Source organism: Canis lupus, chromosome X, assembly GCF_048164855.1.
Source record: "Canis lupus baileyi chromosome X, mCanLup2.hap1, whole genome shotgun sequence".
Taxonomy (NCBI): domain Eukaryota; kingdom Metazoa; phylum Chordata; class Mammalia; order Carnivora; family Canidae; genus Canis; species Canis lupus.
The window spans coordinates 64,473,001-64,493,616 of NC_132876.1; the positions used below are offsets into that span (position 1 = coordinate 64,473,001).

A 20,616-nucleotide genomic window follows, 5' to 3' on the forward strand; every position below is an offset into this window, starting at 1 on the left:
TTTTGTTATCCATTGTGTAAGAATAGAGTTGCTGGATCATAGGGTAGTTCTATTTTTAACTCTTTGAGGAACCTCCGTATTGTTTTCCACAGTGGCTGCAGAAGCTACATTCCCAGGAAAAATTTAAGAGCTTCCCCTTTGTCCACATCCTTGCCAACATCTCGTTTCCTAAATTGTTAATTTTAGCCATTCTGACTGGTATGAGGTGGTATCTCATTGTGGTTTTGATCTGTTTTTCCCTGAAGATGAGTGATGAACATTTTTTCATGTTTTAGTTAGCCATATGTATGTCTTCTTTGGAGAAATTTCTATTCATGTCTTCCTCCCATTTCTTGCCTGGAAATACATTTTTTGTGTATTCATTTTGATAAGTTCTTTATAGATGATGGATGCTAGACCTTTATCCAGTATGTCATTTGCAAGTATCTTCTCCTATTCCATAATTTGCCTTTTAGTTTTGTTGATTGTTTCCTTTGCTTATGCAGAAACCTTTTATCTCAAGTCACAATAGTTCATTTTTCCTTTACTTTCTCTTACCTCTGTATACGTGTCTAGTAAGAAGTTGCCATGACCAAGGTCAAAGAGTTTGCTGCTTGTGTTCTCCTCTAAGATTATGATGATTTCCTGTCTCACATTTATGTCTTTCATGCATCTGGAATTTATTTTTGTGTATAGTAGAAAAAGTGATCCATTGTCATTCTTTTACATGTTGTTTTCAAGTTTTCTTGGCACCATCTGTTGAGGAGACTGTATTTTTTCCATTGGATATTCTTTCCTGCTTTGTCAAAGATGAGTTGACCATATAATTGTGGGTCCATTTCTGGGTTCTTGATTCTATTCCATTGATCTTTGTGTCCTTTTTTTGTGCTAGTACCATGCTGTCTGGATGATTACAGTTTTGTAATATAGCTTGAAGTTTGAAATCATGATGCCTCCAGCTTTGTTTTTCTTTTTTCAAGATTGCTCTGGTTATTTGGAGTCTTTGTGTTTGCATACACATTTCAGGATTGTTCTAGCTCTATGAAAATGCTAGTGGTATTTTGATAGGGATTACATTAAATGTGTAGATTGCTTTTGGTAGTATAGACATTTTAACAATACTTGTTCTTCCTTCCTTTTTTATTTAAGATTTTTTATTTATTTATTCATGAGAGAGACACACACACAGAGAGAGAGAAAGAGAGGCAGAGAAAGAGAGAAGCAGAGACACAGGCAGAGGGAGAAGCAGGCTCCATGCTGGGAGCCCGACATGGGGCTTGATTCCAGGTCTCCAGGATCACACCCTAGGCTGAAGGTGGCGCTAAACCGCTGAGCCACCTGGGCTGCCCTGTTCTTCCTATTCTTGAGAATGGAATGTTTTTTCATTTGTTTCTCTTCAATTTCTTTCATAAGTGTTCCATATTTTTCAGAATACAAATCATTTACAAAACTCTTTCTTTAGGCTATTCGAAGGTATCTTATGTTTTTTGGTGCACTTACTGTAAATAGGAAAGATTCCTTGATTTCTTTTTGTTGCTTAATTATTCGTGTATAGACATGCAGCTGATTTTTCTAAGTTGATTTTATATCCTGTGACTTTGCTGAATTCATATATCAGCTTTATCAATATTTGATGAGTCTTTCCAGTTTTCTACAGCGTAAGTAACATGTTGTGTGTGAAGACTGAAAGTTTGAAAACTTCCTTGCCTATTTAGATGCCTTTTACTTGTTTTTGTTGTCTGATTGCTGAGGCTAGAACTTCTGGTACTGGGTTGAACAGTAGTGATTAGAGTGGACATCCCTGTTATGTCCCTCACCTTAGGGGAAAACTCAGTTTTTCCCCATTGTGAATGATATTAGCTGTCAGTCTTTTTTTAAAAAAGATTTTATTTATTTATTCATGAGAGACAGAGAGAGAGAGAGAGAGAGAGAGGCACAGACACAGGCAGAGGGAGAAGCAGGCTCCATGCAGGGAGCCCGATGTGGGACTCGATCCTGGGTCTCCAGGATCACACCCTGGGCTGAAGGCGGTACTAAACTGCTGAGCCACCCAGGCTGCCCTGTCAGTCTTTCATATATTGCCTTTATGATGTTTAGGTTGGTTCTGTTCTATTCCTATTTTTTAGTGGTTTTTATGAAGACAGGATGCTGTAATTTGTCACATGCTCTTACTACATCTATTGAGAGGATCATATGGTTCTTTTCTGTGCTTTTATTAATGTGGTATATCACGTTGATAGATTTGTTGTATTGAACGCCCCCAAATTGGCTTTTAAGGTTTTTTTTTTTTTTGGCTTTTAAGTTTTTAATTCCAGTTAGTTTATGTACAGTGTTATATTAGTTTCATATGTCCACTATAGTGATTCAGTAATTCCATGTATCACCTGGTACTCATCATGACAAGTGCAGTACTTAATCTGCATCATCTATTTAATTCATCCCCCTTACCACCTTCCCCTCTCATAACCATCAGTTTCTTCTTTAAATTAAGGACTTGTTTCTTGATTTGTCTCTCTGTTTTTCCTTGTGTTCATTTTAGTGTTTCTTAAATTATACATGTGAGTGAAATCCTGTGGTATTTTTCTTACTCTGACTTACTACAGTTAGTATTTTGTTCTCTAGCTTTTCCTATGTTGTAGTAAATGGGAAGATTTCATTCTTTTTTATGGCTACATAATATTCCTGTGTGTGTGTATGTGTGTGTCTCTCACATCTTTATCTGTTCATCTATGGATGGACACTTGGGCTGCTTCCATAATATGTGCTGTAAATCCTGCTTTTTTAAACATAGGGGCACATGTATGCCTCTGAATTCGTGTTTTCCTGTTTTCTGGGTAAATAACCTGTAGTGTGATTGTTGAATCATAGGGCAGTTCTATTTTTAATTTTTTCATGAATCTCCATTCTGTTTTCCACTATGGCTGTACCAGTTTGTTTTCCCACACATAGTGCAGGAGGGTTCCTTTTTTCCACATTCTAGACATTACTCATTTAACTTGTGTTTTTGATTTTAGCCATTTTGACATGGGTAAGGTGGTATGTCATTCTTGTTTTGATTTGCATTTCCTTGTTGATGATTGATGTGATCTTCTTTTTTATCTTGCTTGAAATAATATTTATTTTTAAATTTTAAGAAGTTTTTTTTATAATAAATGTATTCTTTATTGGTGTTCAATTTACCAAAATACAGAATAACACCCAGTGTTCATCCCATCAAGTGCCCCCCTCAGTGCCCATCAACCATTAACCCCCACCCCCGGCCTCCTCCCCTTCCACCACCCCTAGTTCGGTTTCCCAGAGTTAGGAGTCTTTATGTTCTGTCTCCCTTTCTGATATTTCCCACACATTTCTTCTCCCTTCCCATATATTCCCCAAATGAATGAGAACATATAATGTTTGTCCTTCTCCAATTGACTTACTTCACGCAGTATAATACCCTCCAGTTCCATCCACGTTGAAGGAAATGGTGGGTATTTGTCGTTTCTAATGGCTGAGTAATATTCCATTGTATACATAAACCACATCTTCTTTATCCATTCATCTTTCAATGGACACCGGGGCTCGTTCCACAGGTTGGCTATTGTGGACATTGCTGCTAGAAACATCGGGGTGCAGGTGTCCCGGCGTTTCATTGCATCTGTATCTTTGGGATAAATCCCCAGCAGTGCAATTGCTGGGTTGTAGGGCAGGTCTATTTTTAACTCTTTGAGGAACCTCCACACAGTTTTCCAGAGTGGCTGCCCCAGTTCACATTCCCACCAACAGTGTAAGAGGGTTCCCTTTTCTCCGCATCCTGTCCAACATTTGTGGTTTCCTGCCTTGTTAATTTTCCCCATTCTCACTGGTGTGAGGTGGTATCTCATTGTGGTTTTGATTTGTATTTCCCTGATGGCAAGTGATGCAGAGCATTTTCTCATGTGCATGTTGGCCATGACTATGTCTTCCTCTGTGAGATTTCTGTTCATGTCTTTTGCCCATTTCATGATTGGATTGTTTGTTTCTTTGGTGTTGAGTTTAATAAGTTCTTTATAGATCTTGGAAACTAGCCCTTTATCTGATATGTCATTTGCAAATATCTTCTCCCATTCTGTAGGTTGTCTTTTAGTTTTGTTGACTGTATCCTTTGCTGTGCAAAAGCTTCTTATCTTGAAAGAAATTGAGGAAGACACAAAGAGATGGAAAAATATTCCATGCTCATGGATTGGCAGAATTAATATTGTGAAAATGTCAATGTTACCCCGGGCAATTTACAAGTTTAATGCAATCCCTATAAAAATACCATGGACTTTCTTCAGAGAGTTAGAACAAATTATTTTAAGATTTGTGTGGAATCAGAAAAGACCCCGAATAGCCAGGGGAATTTTAAAAAAGAAAACCGTATCTGGGGGCATCACAATGCCAGATTTCAGGTTGTACTACAAAGCTCTGGTCATCCAGACAGTGTGGTACTGGCACAAAAACAGACACATAGATCAATGGAACAGAATAGAGAACCCAGAAGTGGACCCTGAACTTTATGGTCAACTAATATTCGATAAAGGAGGAAAGACTATCCATTGGAAGACAGACAGTCTCTTCAATAAATTGTGCTGGGAAAATTGGACACACATGCAGAAGAATGAAACTAGACCACTCTCTTTCACCATACACAAAGATAAACTCAAAATGGATGAAAGATCTAAGTGTGAGACAGGATTCCATCAAAATCCTAGAGGAGAACACAGGCAACACCCTTTTTTTGAACTCAGCCACAGTAACTTCTTGCAAGATACATCCACGAAGGCAAAAGAAACAAAAGCAAAAATGAACTATTGGGACTTCATCAAGATAAGAAGCTTTTGCACAGCAAATGATGTTGATCTTCTTTTCTGTGTTTCTTTGCTGTTTATCTTCTTTGGAAAAATTTCTATTTCTGCCTTACATACATTTTTTAAACCTGAGTATTTGGGGTTTTTTTGGTGTTGAGTTTTATTTTATTTTATAATATTTTATTCTTTTATTCCTGAGAGGCACAGGGAGAGGCAGAGACCTAGGCAGAGGGAGAAGCAGGCTCCCTGTGGGGAGCCTGATGTAGGAATCAAACCCAGGACTCCTGTATTAGGACCTGAGCCAAAGGCAGACGTTCAACCTGAGCCACCCAGGTGTTCCTGGTATTGAGTTTTAAATATTCTTTCTATATTTTGGATACTTAACCCTTTATCAGATACGTCATTTGCAAATACCTTCTCCCATTCTGAAGGTTAACTTTTAATTTGACTGATTTCTTTGCTTTTTGGAAGCTTTATATATATATATATTTTTTGGAAGCTTTATATTTTGATAAAGTCCAGTAGTTTATTGTTTTGTTTCCGTTGCCTCAGGAGCCATATATCTTAAATGTTCCCATAGCTGATGTCAGAGAACGCACTGCCTGTGCTCTCTTTAAATATTTTTATGGGTTTAGTCTCACATTCGGGTCTTTTATCCTTTTTTTTTCTTTCATTGATTTTGAACTTATCTTTTTGTGTTGTATAAGAATGTGGCCCAGTTTCATTCTTTTGCATGTCACTGTCCAGTATTCTCAACACTGTTTCTTCAAGAGACTGTTATTTTCCCATTGAGTATCCTTTCCTGATTTATCAGAGATTAATTGACCATATAATTGCAGGTTTATTTCTGGGTTTTCTATTCTGTTCCGTTGATCTGTGTGTGTATTTTCGTGTTGGTACCCTGCTATTTTGATTACTACAGCTTTGTAATATACCTTGATGTTTGGAATTGTTAATACTTTTCTTTATAAAAAAAAGTTTATTTATTTATTTTAGAAAGAATGATAGCATGCATAAGCAGGGTGGGGGGGTTGAGGGACAAGTGGAGAGAGAATTTGAAGCAGACTCTGCTGAGTGTGGAGCCTGTCACAGGGCTCAGTTCCATGACCTTGAGATCATGACCTGAGCTGAAACCAAGAGTCAGACACTCAACCAACTGAGCTACCCAGGTGCTCTTTAATGTTTTGCATTTATATTTTCACGATTGCTTTTGCTATTTAGGATCCTTGTGGTTCCATACAGGTTTTAGGATTGTTTGTTCTTGGTATGTGAAAAATGCTGGTGGTATTTTGATAGGGATTGCATTAAATGTGTAGATTGCTTTGGGTAATGCAAACATTTTAGCTGTATATGTTCTTCCAATCCATGTACATGGGATGTCTTTCATTTCTTTGTTTCATCTTCGATTTCTTTTATCAGTGTTTTTACTTTTCAGAGTACAGGTCTTTCACCTCTTTGGTTAGGTTTATTCCTAGGAATCTTACTATTTTTGGTGCAAATTTAAATGGTATTGTTTTCTCAATTTCTGTTTCTGCCTCTTCATTATTGATGTATAGAAATGCAACAGATTTCTGCTTGTTGATTATTTTGTCCTGTGACTGTCCTGAATTTGTTTATCAGTTATAGCAGTTTTTCAGTGGAGTCTTTCGAGTTTTATAAAGTATTATGTCATCTCAAATAGTATAAGTTTTACCTCTTCTTTGCTGATTTCAGTGCCTTTTGTTTTTTTGTTGTCTTATTCCTATGGCTAGTGCTTTTAGTACTATGTTGAATAAAAGTTGTGGGAATGGACATCCTTGTTTTGTTCCTGATATTATGGGAGATGTTTTTAGTTTTACTCACTTGACGATAATGGAAGCTATGGGTTTTCCATGTATGGTCTTATGTTCAGTTATGGCTTCCTCTGAACCTACTTTGTTGAAGGTTTTTATCCTGACTGGATGTTGTAGTTTGTCAAATCCTTGTTCTGCTTCTATTGAAATGATTATATGGTATTTATCTGTTCTTTTATTGTGATGTATCACATTGATCGATTTGCCAGTATTGACTGACTCTTGCAGCCCAAGAATAAATTGTACTTGATCGTGGTGTATGATTTTTGAAATTGCATTATTGGATTTGGTCTGCTAGTATTTTGTTGAGCATTTTTACATCAGTGTTTACCAGGGATATTAGCCTGTGGTTTTCCTTTTTGGTGATGTCTTTGTTTTCAGAATCAGAGTAATGCTGGCCTCATAGAATGAATTTGGACGTTGTATTCCTCTTTTGTATTTTGGAATAGTTCAAGAAGAATAGATGTCAACTCTTTTTAAAATGTTTGGTAGAATTCACCTTATAAAATCATCTTTTCCTGGTCTTGTGTTTCTTATGGCTTTTTGACTTACTGATTCAATTTCTTTGCTGGTTATGGTTCTCATCAAATTTTCTATTTCTTCCTGTTTCAGTTTTGTCAATTTATATTTTTCTAGAAATTTATCCATTTCTTCTATTTTGTCCATTTTTTAGCATATTGTTTTTCATACTATTATAATTATTTGTATTTTTGTAACATCAGTTCTTATTTCTCTCTCATTTGTAATTTTAGTTACTTAAGTACTTTCTCTTTTTTTATTTCTCTGTCTAGGTAGAGGTTATCTGTTTTATTGCTTTTTATCGCAAGGAATCTGCTCCTTGTTTTGTTGATCTTTTCTGTTTTTTTTTTTTTTTTGTCTTTCTGAATCATTTAGTTCTACTGTAATCTTAATTATCTTCTTCCTTCTGCTTGTTTTAGGTTTTGTTTGTTCTTTTTCTAGCTTCTTTAGGCATAAAGATTGGTTACTTATTTCGGATTTTTCTTGCTTAAGATAGGTAGTATTGCTATAAACTTCCCTTTTAGAACTGTTTTTGCTCTACCCCAGAAATTTTTGATTATTGTGGTTTCATTTACATTTGTTTCCATGTAGTTTTTTATTTCTTCTATTTCCTGATTGATCCATTAATTGTTTAGTATCATGTTACGTAATTTCCATGTATTTGTTATTTTCTAATTTTTTTTCTTGTGGTTGACTTTTAGTTAAATAACATTTTGGTCAGAAAAGATTTATGCTGTGACTTCTGTCTTCTTGAGTTTGTTGAGGCTTGTTTGTGGACTAATATTTCATATTCTGTAGAATGTCTCATGTGCACTTTAAAGAATGCGTGTTCTCCTGTTTTATGATGGAATGTTTTGCATATATTTATTAAATCCATCTGTTCCCATGTGTCATTCAAAGCCAATGGTTCCTTGTTGGTTTTCTGTTTAGATGATCTGTCCATTGATGTAAGTTGGGTGTTAATATCCCCAGTATTATTGTATTATCTTCAAAGAGTCCCTTTATTTTTGTTATTGATTGTTTTATGTATTTGAGTTCTTCCCTGTTGGATGCTTTTTAAAATTTCCCTTTTATTGTATACTGTCCTACTTTGTCCCTTGTTCCATCTTTGTTTTAAAGTCTATTTTGTCTCATATAGGTCTTGCTACTCTGGCTGTTTTTTGTTCATCCTTTTGAGTGGTTGATATTTCTCTATCCCCTCATTTTTAATCTTTAGGTTTGTTTAGGTCTCAGATGAGTTTGTTGTATGTAGCTTAGGGATGGGTCTTTTTTTTATCCATTCTGTCACCCTATGTCCTTTTTCGGAGCACTTAGACCAGTTACATTTAAAGTAATTACTGATAGTTATCATTTTATGTTGTTTCTGAAGATTTTCTTTGATCTTTTCTTGTCTTTTTCATGTTTTGCTGATTCTCTTTAGTGATATATTTCAATTTAGTTCTCTTCATTCTTTGCATGTTTATTCATGGGTTTTTGATATATGGTTACCATTAGAGTTGCATATAGCAGTCCATATTAAGTTGATTTTTGTTTAAGTTTGAACCCATTCTTTACTCCTTTCTTCCACATGTTTTCAGTGTACGGTATCATAGTTTACATCCTTTTATTTGTTTCTTTACTGATTTTTCACAGAAATATTCATTTTTAATCCTTTTGTTGTTTCTTCCTTTATCCTGCTACTTTTAGTCTCTCCTTTCAACTGAAAGAGTTCCCTTTAATATCTCTTACTTCTTCAGTTTTTCTTTGTAAGGGGAACTCTTTATTTTACCTTCTATTTTGAATGATAATCTTTCTGGATAGAGTATTCTTGGACACAGATTTTTCCCATTCAGCACTGTGAATATATGGTGCCACTTTATTTTTGCCTGCAGTTTCTGCTTTAAAAGCTGCTGGTGTCTTATGGGTTTTCCCTTGTATGTTACTTCTTTTATCTTCTTTAAAAAATTTTTTCGCTATATTTTGCCAGTTTAATTATAGGATGTCTTGGTGTGTGTGTGTCTGTTTCTGTTGATTTTATTGGGAGTTCTCTGTGCTTCTTGGATCTGGTTATCTGCTTCCTTCCCCAAATTACAATAGTTTTCAGTTATTTTTTCAAATTTTCTGTCTTCTTTTCTCTCTCATCTTCCTTTGGTAGTCCTATAAGAGAAACATTATTGTTTTGTTTTGTTTTGTTTTGTTTTTAAAGATTTTATCTATTTATTCATGAGAGACACAAAGAGAGAAGCAGAGATATAGAGGGAGAAGCAGGCTCCTTGCAGGAAGGAAGCCCAATGTGGGACTCTATCCTGGGACTTTGGGATCACACCCTGAGCCAAAGGTAGACACTCGAGACCGATGAGCCATCCAGGCATCTCACATTATTATGTTTGATGGAGTCACTCAATTCCATAAGTCTTTTCTTGTTTTGCATATTATTTTTTCTCTCTTTTGTTTAGCTTGATTACTTTCCATTACTCTGTTATCCGGGTCATTAATTTGTTTCTGTGCTTCTTCTAGCCTGCTTTTCATTTCATCTAACTTGTTTTTCATTTTGTTTATTGAGCCCTTTTTTGTAAAAAAAGATTTTACTTATACTTGAGGGGAGGATAAAGGGAGAGGAGAAGAAGGCCCCACCCCCTACTGAGCAGGCAGCCCAAAACAAGGTTTAACCCCAGGTCCCTGGGATCATGACCTGAGCCCAGGGCAGATACACTTGACTGACTGATCCACCAGGGAGCCCATCATTTTGTTTATTGAGCTTTTTATCTCTGATATGTTATTTATTATCTCTCTGTTAAGGATCTCACTCTTGTATTCCTCTCTTTTCACATGTCCAGTGGGTATCCTTATGATTATTCCCTTAAATTATATATCAAGCATATTAGTTATATCTATTTCACTTAGATCTGTGGCCATGGCCTTGATGTGTTCTTTTATTTGGATAGATTTCTCTGTCTTCTCATTTTGTTTATGTCTTGATGTGTGTTTCTTTGTGTTGGAAATTTGAGCTCTGTTTCCTGTTCTTTAGGGTAATGGCCTTATGAAGTAAAGGTCTTGTAGTACTGTGTCATATAGTGTCCCCTGTTTCCTAGGGTCTGATGCTTGTGGGAGTGTCTACAGTGTTTGCTGTGTGTACCTTGTTGTTTTGTCCTGGCCACTTTATCCCTTACAGCAGCTTTCTGCAAAGGTTCTCTTTGCCTGTTGTTGGCATTTTTTGGTTCCTCACCTGAATGTGGTATATTTTAAGTAGATGTGCTCAGGTCTGCTTGTGAAATGAAAGGTGTTGCAACTGCTACTGAACTGAGATCCTGAAAACCCATTGGGGAGACATGGTGTGAGCAGGGATTTGGGTGGGCCTTCTTGGGTAGAGGGCTTTCTGTCCTGGGACTAAGGGAAGCATAACCCTCAGGAATGCTTTTGCTGGAATGCTGGCAGTTAAGGCTTAGTCTAACCAAGTTAGTTAATGAGTGTTGATGCTCTTCCACTTCCCACAGGTGGCTTTGTGCTTATGCTGAAGGGAGGAGATGGGGAAATGATGTTGACCAGTTTCTTCATTCCTGGAGGGGTCTCTTTGTGAATGCTGTTTCCCTGGGATGTGGTCTGAGATGAGCTAATATCTGCCCCTCTGTGTGCCTCAGGCACTCTTCATTTCGCTATTTTCACTGTTTCATTTGTATGTCCATGCACTGCTTGTCTTCTTTCCAAGAGCAGCACAGTGTCCTCTAGGCTATATCCCAGCCATGCCCTCTGATGTCAGGTCCCACTGTTTGCACAAACTCACCAAATTTGGCCCCCTCACTTTCTAAGCCAGTTGCTTTGGGGATTCATTTTCCCTGTATCCTCCCCTGTGTGGTAATCTGTCTCTCCTTCTCCACGACCACATCTTTCCTCCTCACCCTGGTGGCTATGATCCATTTCTGTCCCAGACCACATCTCCATACTTTCTACCTTCTTTGATGTGGCCTCTTCTCTACCTTTAGTTGTGGAGTTTGTTCTGCCAGTCTTGAGGTCAATTTCTGGGGTGTTTATATTGATTTTATAGTTATTTTACTGTATTTGTGGGATGGAGTGAGCCTACGGTCCTCGTACTTTACCTCCATTTTCCCGAGTTATCAATTCAGAATACTTTAAAATGGAAAAATACTGCATGACACCATTCTCTTCTAAATGGTCAATAGCAGTTTCTGAAAGTTTGTGGGAAGGGGCATTGTGCAAACCCGGGACTTAGTTGAAGTTTTGGTATGGTTATTTTTTTATTTCATTATTATTATTGATCATAGGATCATGGAGCTTTGGAGTTGGAAGAACCTTATACATCATGTAATCAAACTCCATCTTTTTATATATTATATTTCTTTCCTCATACTTTGCCTGGTTAGGAACTTGTGACCTTTGGTTGGTTGCTTTATTGTTTGAAGGTAAAAGAAAACAAAACTAGTAAATCGTAAGATTGTTTTATTTTAACTTTTCTCGAGATATTTTAGTTGAATGTGGTAACTTAATTTGTTTTCTTGTAGGTGGTAAGTTTTCTTCATACAGTTCTTTTGTGTGACAAATTGGATTTCAGCACAGCTTTAGTGGTTTGTCCTCTTAATACTGCTTTGAATTGGATGAATGAATTTGAGAAGTGGCAGGAAGGATTAAAAGATGATGAGAAGCTTGAGGTATTATATTTTAAATATTTTCTTTTATTAAAATAACTGCATGAAATTCATACAATAAACAAAAAGATTAATTACCAGTTATGCATATTTCCATGGTAATGTGCAGTATTCCTACATTCCTAATAGTTACCTTTAAAAATCTTTATTTTCCCACAAAAGGTCTCTGAATTAGCAACTGTGAAACGTCCTCAGGAGAGAAGCTACATGCTGCAGAGGTGGCAAGAAGATGGTGGTGTTATGATCATAGGCTATGAGATGTACAGAAACCTTGCTCAAGGAAGGAATGTGAAGAGTAGGAAACTTAAGGAAATCTTTAACAAAGCTTTGGTTGATCCAGGTAATATATTAACAGACACTGAGATAAATTAGCAAGTTGAATAGAAAATACGCTGATGTTCTGTTTAACAAGCAACATACTAAGTGTCTGGTTTTTGTTTCATTTGTCCTGGTTTTTTCCTTCTTTCTGTTTCTTCTATAATTTTATTATGGTAAAAGCTCTCTTAATGTTGCCAGTTTTTCAGAATTCAGTTGCTGAGTCTGCAAGTGTTTGAGGTTTTTAGGGGAGATCTTGTAAACAACACAAAATGCATCAGGTGCCTAAGTCACAATTGCAGTTTCTTCCAATTGTCTGAATATTAGATGGAAACAAGACATCTCTCCTACTCTTAAAACAATTAAGTTTCTTTCCCAAGTTTATGTAATTAGAATTGCTGCATGGTTTTTCCCTTTGTTTTAAAGCATCATTACTAGAGAAGGTTGATATTTGTAATACTGTCTATCCTTATGACAGTAGTCCTCATGATGCAGGATCCAAATATTTAATTTTTACTTGGCACTTCAGCAAGTTGTATTATTTGCAAAACTAATTTTAAATTATTTGTATCTTTTTTCTTTTTATTTAAACTTTATCATTTAAGTATTTTATGAAACATTTATTGAGGCTTTAGATGTGTGTTAAAGTCTGATTTTCACTGTCAAAATAACAATATTCTTTAGAATCCATCAGTTTGCCTCTTTTTTTAATTAAATTTTCTTTATTTTCAGGTTTATTCAGGTATAATGAACAAAGGTGTAAGATACTTTAAGTGTGCAATGTGATGATTTTGATATGGGCAATACATTTTGGAAGTGTTACTGAGAGTTAGATGGAAAAGGAAAGAAGTCTCAGTTACTTTCACTGCCTACATTAAAGAATTACAGGAGAGCAAAATGAAAGAAAAGCAGTTTTATTAAAGTACTCCAGGGAGAGGTGGGCTACTCAAGAGAGACAGAAGCCCAGAAACTCCTGGGTATGGGCTTATATCAGTTTTTGGGGGTTGGGTTCTAGGATCATAACATTTGAGTGACAGACCTGGATTATATAATAATTAGCCAGCTATCCATGTCTATTCCCAAGCTATATTTGAAATGCCATAATGGGGTAGAAAACCACAACATTATTTCTATTCTAGAGACATAGGTCAAATAACGGTAAGTGGCTGCTTTCTGCACAAGTGCAATAAGCACAACAAACTTAACTCTTCCTCTTTTGGGATGTTGTAACCACATACCAACTGCTAGATAGGTGGAATGAGGTAGTCCCTGGGTGGTCTGTGGTTAGGGTTCTCCATCAGGACATCTAAGATCCATTCTCTTTTTGTTTAGGCCTGGCTTCCAGTCTAAAGAAGGATTCACCCCTTTGAGTAACATCCATGACGACCTCACATATTGTCTCCTCCCATTTTTTTTTTTTTTTTGATGAGAGCATTTAAGTTTTGCTTTTCTAGCAAATTTTAATTACACAGTACTGTGTTATCAGCTATACTTACCACTTTATAAATTAGATTCTCAGACTTTATTCATCTTATAACTGAATATTTATACCGTTTTGCCTCTTTTTTAAGGTAATGATGTAATTAACATGTACCAAAGTAACTTTGCCATTGTAAATCTAAGGCTCAGTAAGTTTATCTTTTTTCCGTGATTAAAGTATTTGTCTGAAAGTTCTTTGGTTATTTTATCATCAGAGAACTTTAAGCTAGTGAATATTGCAACAGATTTTTAAGAAATTGCTTTGGAGTAGTTAAAACAACAGTTTAAGATGCTTAACATTGTGATTTGTTTATGAGGAAGTAAATTTTTAATACCTTAAATCTTGTGACATGAATAAGACTTGTTATTTCCATGTAAATTAGTAACATCTTAAAAATATTTTACTTTGGAATAATTTTTTACAGAAAATTTGAAATGATAGTAAAAATGCTCCCATATTCCATGCACCCAGATTCCACACTGTTTACATGTTACATTGCCATGGTAGATTTGCCGAAACTAAGAAATTGATACATTGGTGGCATATATTAACTAAACTCCAAACTATATTTGAATTTCACCATTTTTTATGTCCACATTCTGTTTCAAGATCTGATCTAGGGTATACCACAGTGCATTTAATTGTCATGTTTCAACAGTCTTGTTTAGTCTATGGCAACTTTTCAGTCTTTAGTTTTCATTATCTTCTCAGTCCTTTAGAAAGTTCACCCTAGTGTGTGTTGTTTTCCTTATAATTAGATTCTGGGGTTATAGGTTTTTGAAAAAATTTACCAGAGGTGAAATACCTTTCTCATCACATCGTATCAAGGGTACATTAGATCTACATGACATTACTGGCTCTACTATTTTCACTTGTCTCTACTCTGTTCTTTGGAAGTCAGTCACTAAGTCTAGCTTACCCAGGGTGGGAGAAGGCAGGAATTAATTAAGCTCTGTCTCCCTTAGTGAGCATTATTTGTACATAAAATTTGGAGTTTTCTGTAAGAAAGATTTGTCCTTTCCTACTTAGTTATATAATGAGTCATTGATGTGTATCAGCATAAACTAATCATATATTATTAGTTTATATGTTAAGATTATAAACTAATGCCTTGTTATTTTGTTGTTCAAAATGTTCCAAATTGGCCATTTAGGAGCTCTTTGAGGTTTGTAGATTGGTTCCTGTATTCCTTTGATACTTCATACTTGTTGTTGTTGTTGTTTTAAGCCCTTCATTATTTTCTGGTACTTTAAGGTACTCCAGGCTTATGTTGTATTATCTCTGTCCCCTGCTCCAGAATTCACCATTTCAGTAATGTGCCATGGTTCCTTTTATTGAAAAATGGTATTTACAAACCAAGATCTGAGTATTTGGGGGTGTTTCTTGCTACTGGAGTATCATTGCTTCTAGGTTCTCTCAGCAGACAGAACTAGGTGGTATATGTACAAATCTACATCTATACACAAATCTATCCCTTTGTGTGTGTGTGTGTATAGAGATAAACTTGATAATGGTGTCTTTGACTCCAATCCATTATCACAGTGTTCATTTTCATCTCTGTTAATCTGTTACTTACCTTTTCAACTATGAGAATCCTGGCTCCAGCTATCTGCCATCCATTTATTTATTTGTTCAGAGTCATTATACATGTAAAGCAATTTCAGAATTGTTAACTTGTACCTCTATGAAAAGCAAGTTTACCAACTATAGTACAGTGTTTATGTGATTGTTTTTGTCTATAGCTTTATAATTTATGGTTAAAATATTTTCTAAGTCACTTAGATCAGTTCCTTTGTTTTCTTATTTGTATACATTAAAGTTTATTCTTTGTAATGTAGACCTTATTGGGTTTTGACAAATGAATAATCTGTTGATAGCCTCATTACTATACTTGCCCTTTTGTTTAATTCATAGCACCATTACTTTAAGCCATGCTAAGCATTTATTCATCATGAGTATTAATCTACATTAATCTACATTATCTACATTATATACATTATCCCACATTTTAATGACTAGAGTTTACTGCAGTAAAAACACACATAACATAAAATCCATTTAACCATTTTAAATTTTGCAATTCAATGACATTTAGTATATTCACAATGTTATATAACTATCACAACTATTTTCTTGAACTCATTTTCAAGAACAACTCTTTTCTTGAACAGCATTTTTCATCACTTCAAAGAGAAATTCAGTATCCATTAGCAGTTACTTCCAAATGCCCTGTCCTCCAGAAACTATCAGTGTACTTTTTGTCTCAGTGGACTTGCCTTTTCTGGACATCTCGTAAAAATATTTCCAGACATTTTGTATAAGTGAAATCATACAATATCTGACTTTTTTACTTACCATAAGGCTTTCAAGCTTTATTTGTATTGTAGCATGTTACCAGTACTTCAATCCTTTAAACACACACACAATGTTAATTCAAGATACTGTTTAATTTAAACAATAAAATAGATCTATGTAATTATGTAAAATAATGACAAATTTTCATGGTTTATTGAACTATCTTTCAGTCAGGCTTAATTTTTGAGCAGAACTTTTTTCCAAGCCTCTTGCTAAGACCCTTTTCTTTTTTTTTTTTGTTTTGTTTTGTTTTGTTTTGGTTTGTTTTTTTTTGTTTTTTTTTATTTTTTTATTTTTTTTTTTATTGGTGTTCAATTTACTAACATACAGAATAACACCCAGTGCCCGTCACCCATTCACTCCCACCCCCCGCCCTCCTCCCCTTCTACCACCCCTAGTTCTTTTCCCAGAGTTAGCAGTCTTTACGTTCTGTCTCCCTTTCTGATATTTCCCACACATTTCTTCTCCCTTCCCTTATTTTCCCTTTCACTATTATTTATATTCCCCAAATGAATGAGAACATATAATGTTTGTCCTTCTCCGACTGACTTACTTCACTCAGCATAATACCCTCCAGTTCCATCCACGTTGAAGCAAATGGTGGGTATTTGTCATTTCTAATAGCTGAGTAATATTCCATTGTATACATAAACCACATCTTCTTTATCCATTCATCTTTCGATGGACACCGAGGCTCCTTCCACAGTTTGGCTATCGTGGCCATTGCTGCTATAAACATCGGGGTGCAGGTGTCCTGGCGTTTCATTGCATTTGTATCTTTGGGGTAAATCCCCAACAGTGCAATTGCTGAGTCGTAGGGCAGGTATATTTTTAACTGTTTGAGGAACCTCCACACAGTTTTCCAGAGTGGCTGCACCAGTTCACATTCCCACCAACAGTGTAAGAGGGTTCCCTTTTCTCTGCATCCTCTCCAACATTTGTTGTTTCCTGCCTTGTTAATTTTCCCCATTCTCACTGGTGTGAGGTGGTATCTCATTGTAGTTTTGATTTGTATTTCCCTGATGGCAAGTGATGCAGAGCATTTTCTCATATGCATGTTGGCCATGTCTATGTCTTCCTCTGTGAGATTTCTGTTCATGTCTTTTGCCCATTTCATGATTGGATTGTTTGTTTCTTTGGTGTTGAGTTTAATAAGTTCTTTATAGATCTTGGAAACTAGCCCTTTATCTGATATGTCATTTGCAAATATCTTCTCCCATTCTGTAGGTTGTCTTTTAGTTTTGTTGACTGTATCCTTTGCTGTGCAAAAGCTTCTTATCTTGATGAAGTCCCAATAGTTCATTTTTGCTTTTGTTTCTTTTGCCTTCATGGATGTATCTTGCAAGAAGTTACTGTGGCCGAGTTCAAAAAGGGTGTTGCCTGTGTTCTTCTCTAGGATTTTGATGGAATCTTGTCTCACATTTAGATCTTTCATCCATTTTGAGTTTATCTTTGTGTATGGTGAAAGAGAGTGGTCTAGTTTCATTCTTCTGCATGTGGATATCCAATTTTCCCAGCACCATTTATTGAAGAGACTGTCTTTCTTCCAATGGATAGTCTTTCCTCCTTTATCGAATATTAGTTGCCCATAAAGTTCAGGGTCCACTTCTGGATTCTCTATTCTGTTCCACTGATCTATGTGTCTGTTTTTGTGCCAGTACCACACTGTCTTGATGACCACAGCTTTGTAGTACAACCTGAAATCTGGCATTGTGATGCCCCCAGATACAGTTTTCTTTTTTAAAATTCCCCTGGCTATTCGGGGTCTTTTCTGATTCCACACAAATCTTAAAATAATTTGTTCTAACTCTCTGAAGAAAGTCCATGGTATTTTGATAGGCATTGCATTAAACGTGTATATTGCCCGGGGTAACATTGACATTTTCACAATATTAATTCTGCCAATCCATGAGCATGGAATATTTTTCCATCTCTTTGTGTCTTCCTCAATTTCTTTCAGAAGTGTTCTATAGTTTTGAGGGTATAGATCCTTTACATCTTTGGTGAGGTTTATTCCTAGGTATCTTATGCTTTTGGGTGCAATTGTAAATGGGATTGACTCCTTAATTTCTCTTTCTTCAGTCTCATTGTTAGTGCTCTCCAGAGCCTCATGACTGCATTCTCCCTGTACTTTGTCTAGAATGATTTTTACTATGGCTATTTTCAAATCCTACCACCTCATTAGAATGAGGTTTTCCAGAAGATATATTTCTAAGCTTATTATTAAAACTTATTTCTTTTAAACATTAAAGATTTTAAAACTTTTTAATGTTATAATGTTATATACATCCCTATCTTAGTAAACAATATGAATAACATCTTTTAGCATTTTTTGTTGACTCAGGGTTATTCATGAGTATATTTACTTTTATTGTTTCTTCTTACTTTTATTCTCTCAGATATCCTTACTAAGGGTAGGGCCTCCTTTCCTTTCATTGCCACACTAATAAATAGTTCTTTTTAAGTTAAATTATAAAAGCAATACATATTCTTGAGCAAAATACAAACAGAAGGAAAAGGTGTATATTAAAAAGTAAAAGTTCCCAGCCTCCTGTCTCACTGTTGTTTCATGTATATCCTTCCAGAAATTTTTTGTGTTTATGCAAGCAAGCATGTATTTTTTTGAGATACACTTGACATATAGCATTATAGTAGTTTCAGGTATAGAACATAATGATTCAATATATGTATATATTACAGAATGTAATAAGTCTAGTTACCATCCAGTCACTGCATAATTTTAATTTTTTTCTTGTGATGAGAACTTTTAAGATTTGCTCTCTCAGGAACTTTTGAGTATATACTACAGTATTGGTTTTTTTAAAAAAAGATTATTTATTTATTTATTCATGAGAACACAGAGAGAGAGAGAGGCAGAGACACAGAGGGAGAAGCAGGCTCCATGCAGGGAGAGCCAGACGTGGGACTCGTTCCTGGGTCTCCAGGATCACACCCTGGGCTGAAGGCGGCGCTAAACCACTGAGTTACCCGGGCTGCCCTATACTACAGTATTGTTAATTATGATTATCATGCTGTATATTACATCCCCAGGACTTATTTATCTTGTAACTGGAAGTTTGTAACTTGACCATCTTTACCCATTTCACTCATCCCTATCACCTGCTTCTGGCAACCACCAATTTATTCTCTGTATCAATGAGTTTATTTTGTTTTGTTTTTAGATTCCAAAAAAGTGAGATCATACAGTTTTTGCCTTTTTTTGTCTGATTTATTTCACTTGATGTAATGCCTTAAAGATACATTCATGTTGTCACAAGTGGTAGGACTTCCTTTTTTATGGCTGAATAATATACTATTTTATACACACACACACACACACACACACACATCTATCTATCTATCTCCCACATTTTCTTTATCCATTCATCTGTCAGTGGACACTTAGGTTGTTTCTATGTCTTGGCTATTGTAAATAATGCTGCAGTAAGTATGATAGCACAGATACTTCTTTGAGATAATGATTTTGTTTCCTTGGCTATATACCCAGAAATATAACTGCTGGTTCATATGGTAGTTCTACTTTTCAATTTTTGAGGAACCTGCATAGTGCCTGCACCAGTTTATATTCTTAGAATAATGCACTAGAGTTCCCTTCTCTCCAGATCCTCACCAACACTTGTTATTTCTTGTCCTTTGAGAATAGCCATTCTAACAGATGTGAGGCGATATCTCATTGTGGTTTTGATTTGTATTTTCCTGATGATTAGTGATGTTGAGGTCTTTTTCATGTACCTGTTGCCCTTTTATAAGTTTTCTTTTGAAGAATCTCTAATCAAATCCTCTGCCCATTTTTAAATCAGATTGTGTGGATTTTTTTTTCAAACATGTATTTTATATTGCAGTGTTTAGAGGCCCAAGACTACTTTCAGGTTCAGTAATTTACTAGGACTCATAGAACTCAGAAAAGCTGTTATACTCATGGTTATGGGTTATTATAATGAAAGAATACAAATTAAAATCAGCAACAGGAAAAGGCCTTATAAGACAGGGTCCAGGAGAGTACTAAGGCTGATCTGGCAATGGAATTCTGCAGACAGCAGTTACTTCTCCCAGCAATGATACATAACAGTGAGTACACAGTTTTGCTAACCAAGTACACTTATACAAGCCTTGTTTAGAGTTTGGGCTTGGTCATGTACACATGTTTGACCACCCATGTGAGTGATCTTGATCCCTCCAAAGGTCAGGAAGATGCCACATGGCCCAAAGACCCCCCTCACCTCATTAGGCTATCTGGTGTGTATCCCAAGCCATCCAGGTAAACAAAGACCATTTTCTCAGACAGGACATTCCAAGTTTACAGGATACTTCCCAGGTGCTGAAGGCAAAGGCCTAACCTTTCTTTGGGCAGGATTAATCCTTTGCTACATCTATCTATACACAGATAAAATTACCGTTTGAGGTGGTTGTTTAAATACAAGTAGTATCATAATATAGATTCTGCAACTTGCTTCTTTTTATTTAATAATGTATTTGGCATATCTTTCCAGGTTAGTACATAGAAATCTATATCATTAATTTTAGTTCTGTAACATTCCATTATAGTTTTATTAATGCCTTTTGAATAGCTTTTGGGTTTTTTTTCAATTTTCCACCAAAACAAACAATGCTTCAGGGAATATTTTATGTATCTTTGGGTGTGTGTGGAAGTATACCTTTAGGATAAA

The 20,616-nt window shown here is 35.7% G+C and overlaps 1 protein-coding gene across 10 annotated transcripts in view; it reads left to right on the forward strand.

The window, feature by feature from the left end:
* ATRX (ATRX chromatin remodeler) overlaps positions 1–20,616 on the forward strand; it is a 333,086-nt gene that overhangs the window by 198,679 nt on the left and 113,791 nt on the right. For all 10 annotated transcript variants that reach the window (XM_072816168.1, XM_072816161.1, XM_072816162.1 and 7 more), the window contains 2 exons: positions 11,635–11,781; positions 11,941–12,118. In XM_072816168.1, the coding sequence (XP_072672269.1) occupies positions 11,635–11,781; positions 11,941–12,118 (325 nt within the window). The remainder of the gene's footprint in view (positions 1–11,634; positions 11,782–11,940; positions 12,119–20,616) is intronic.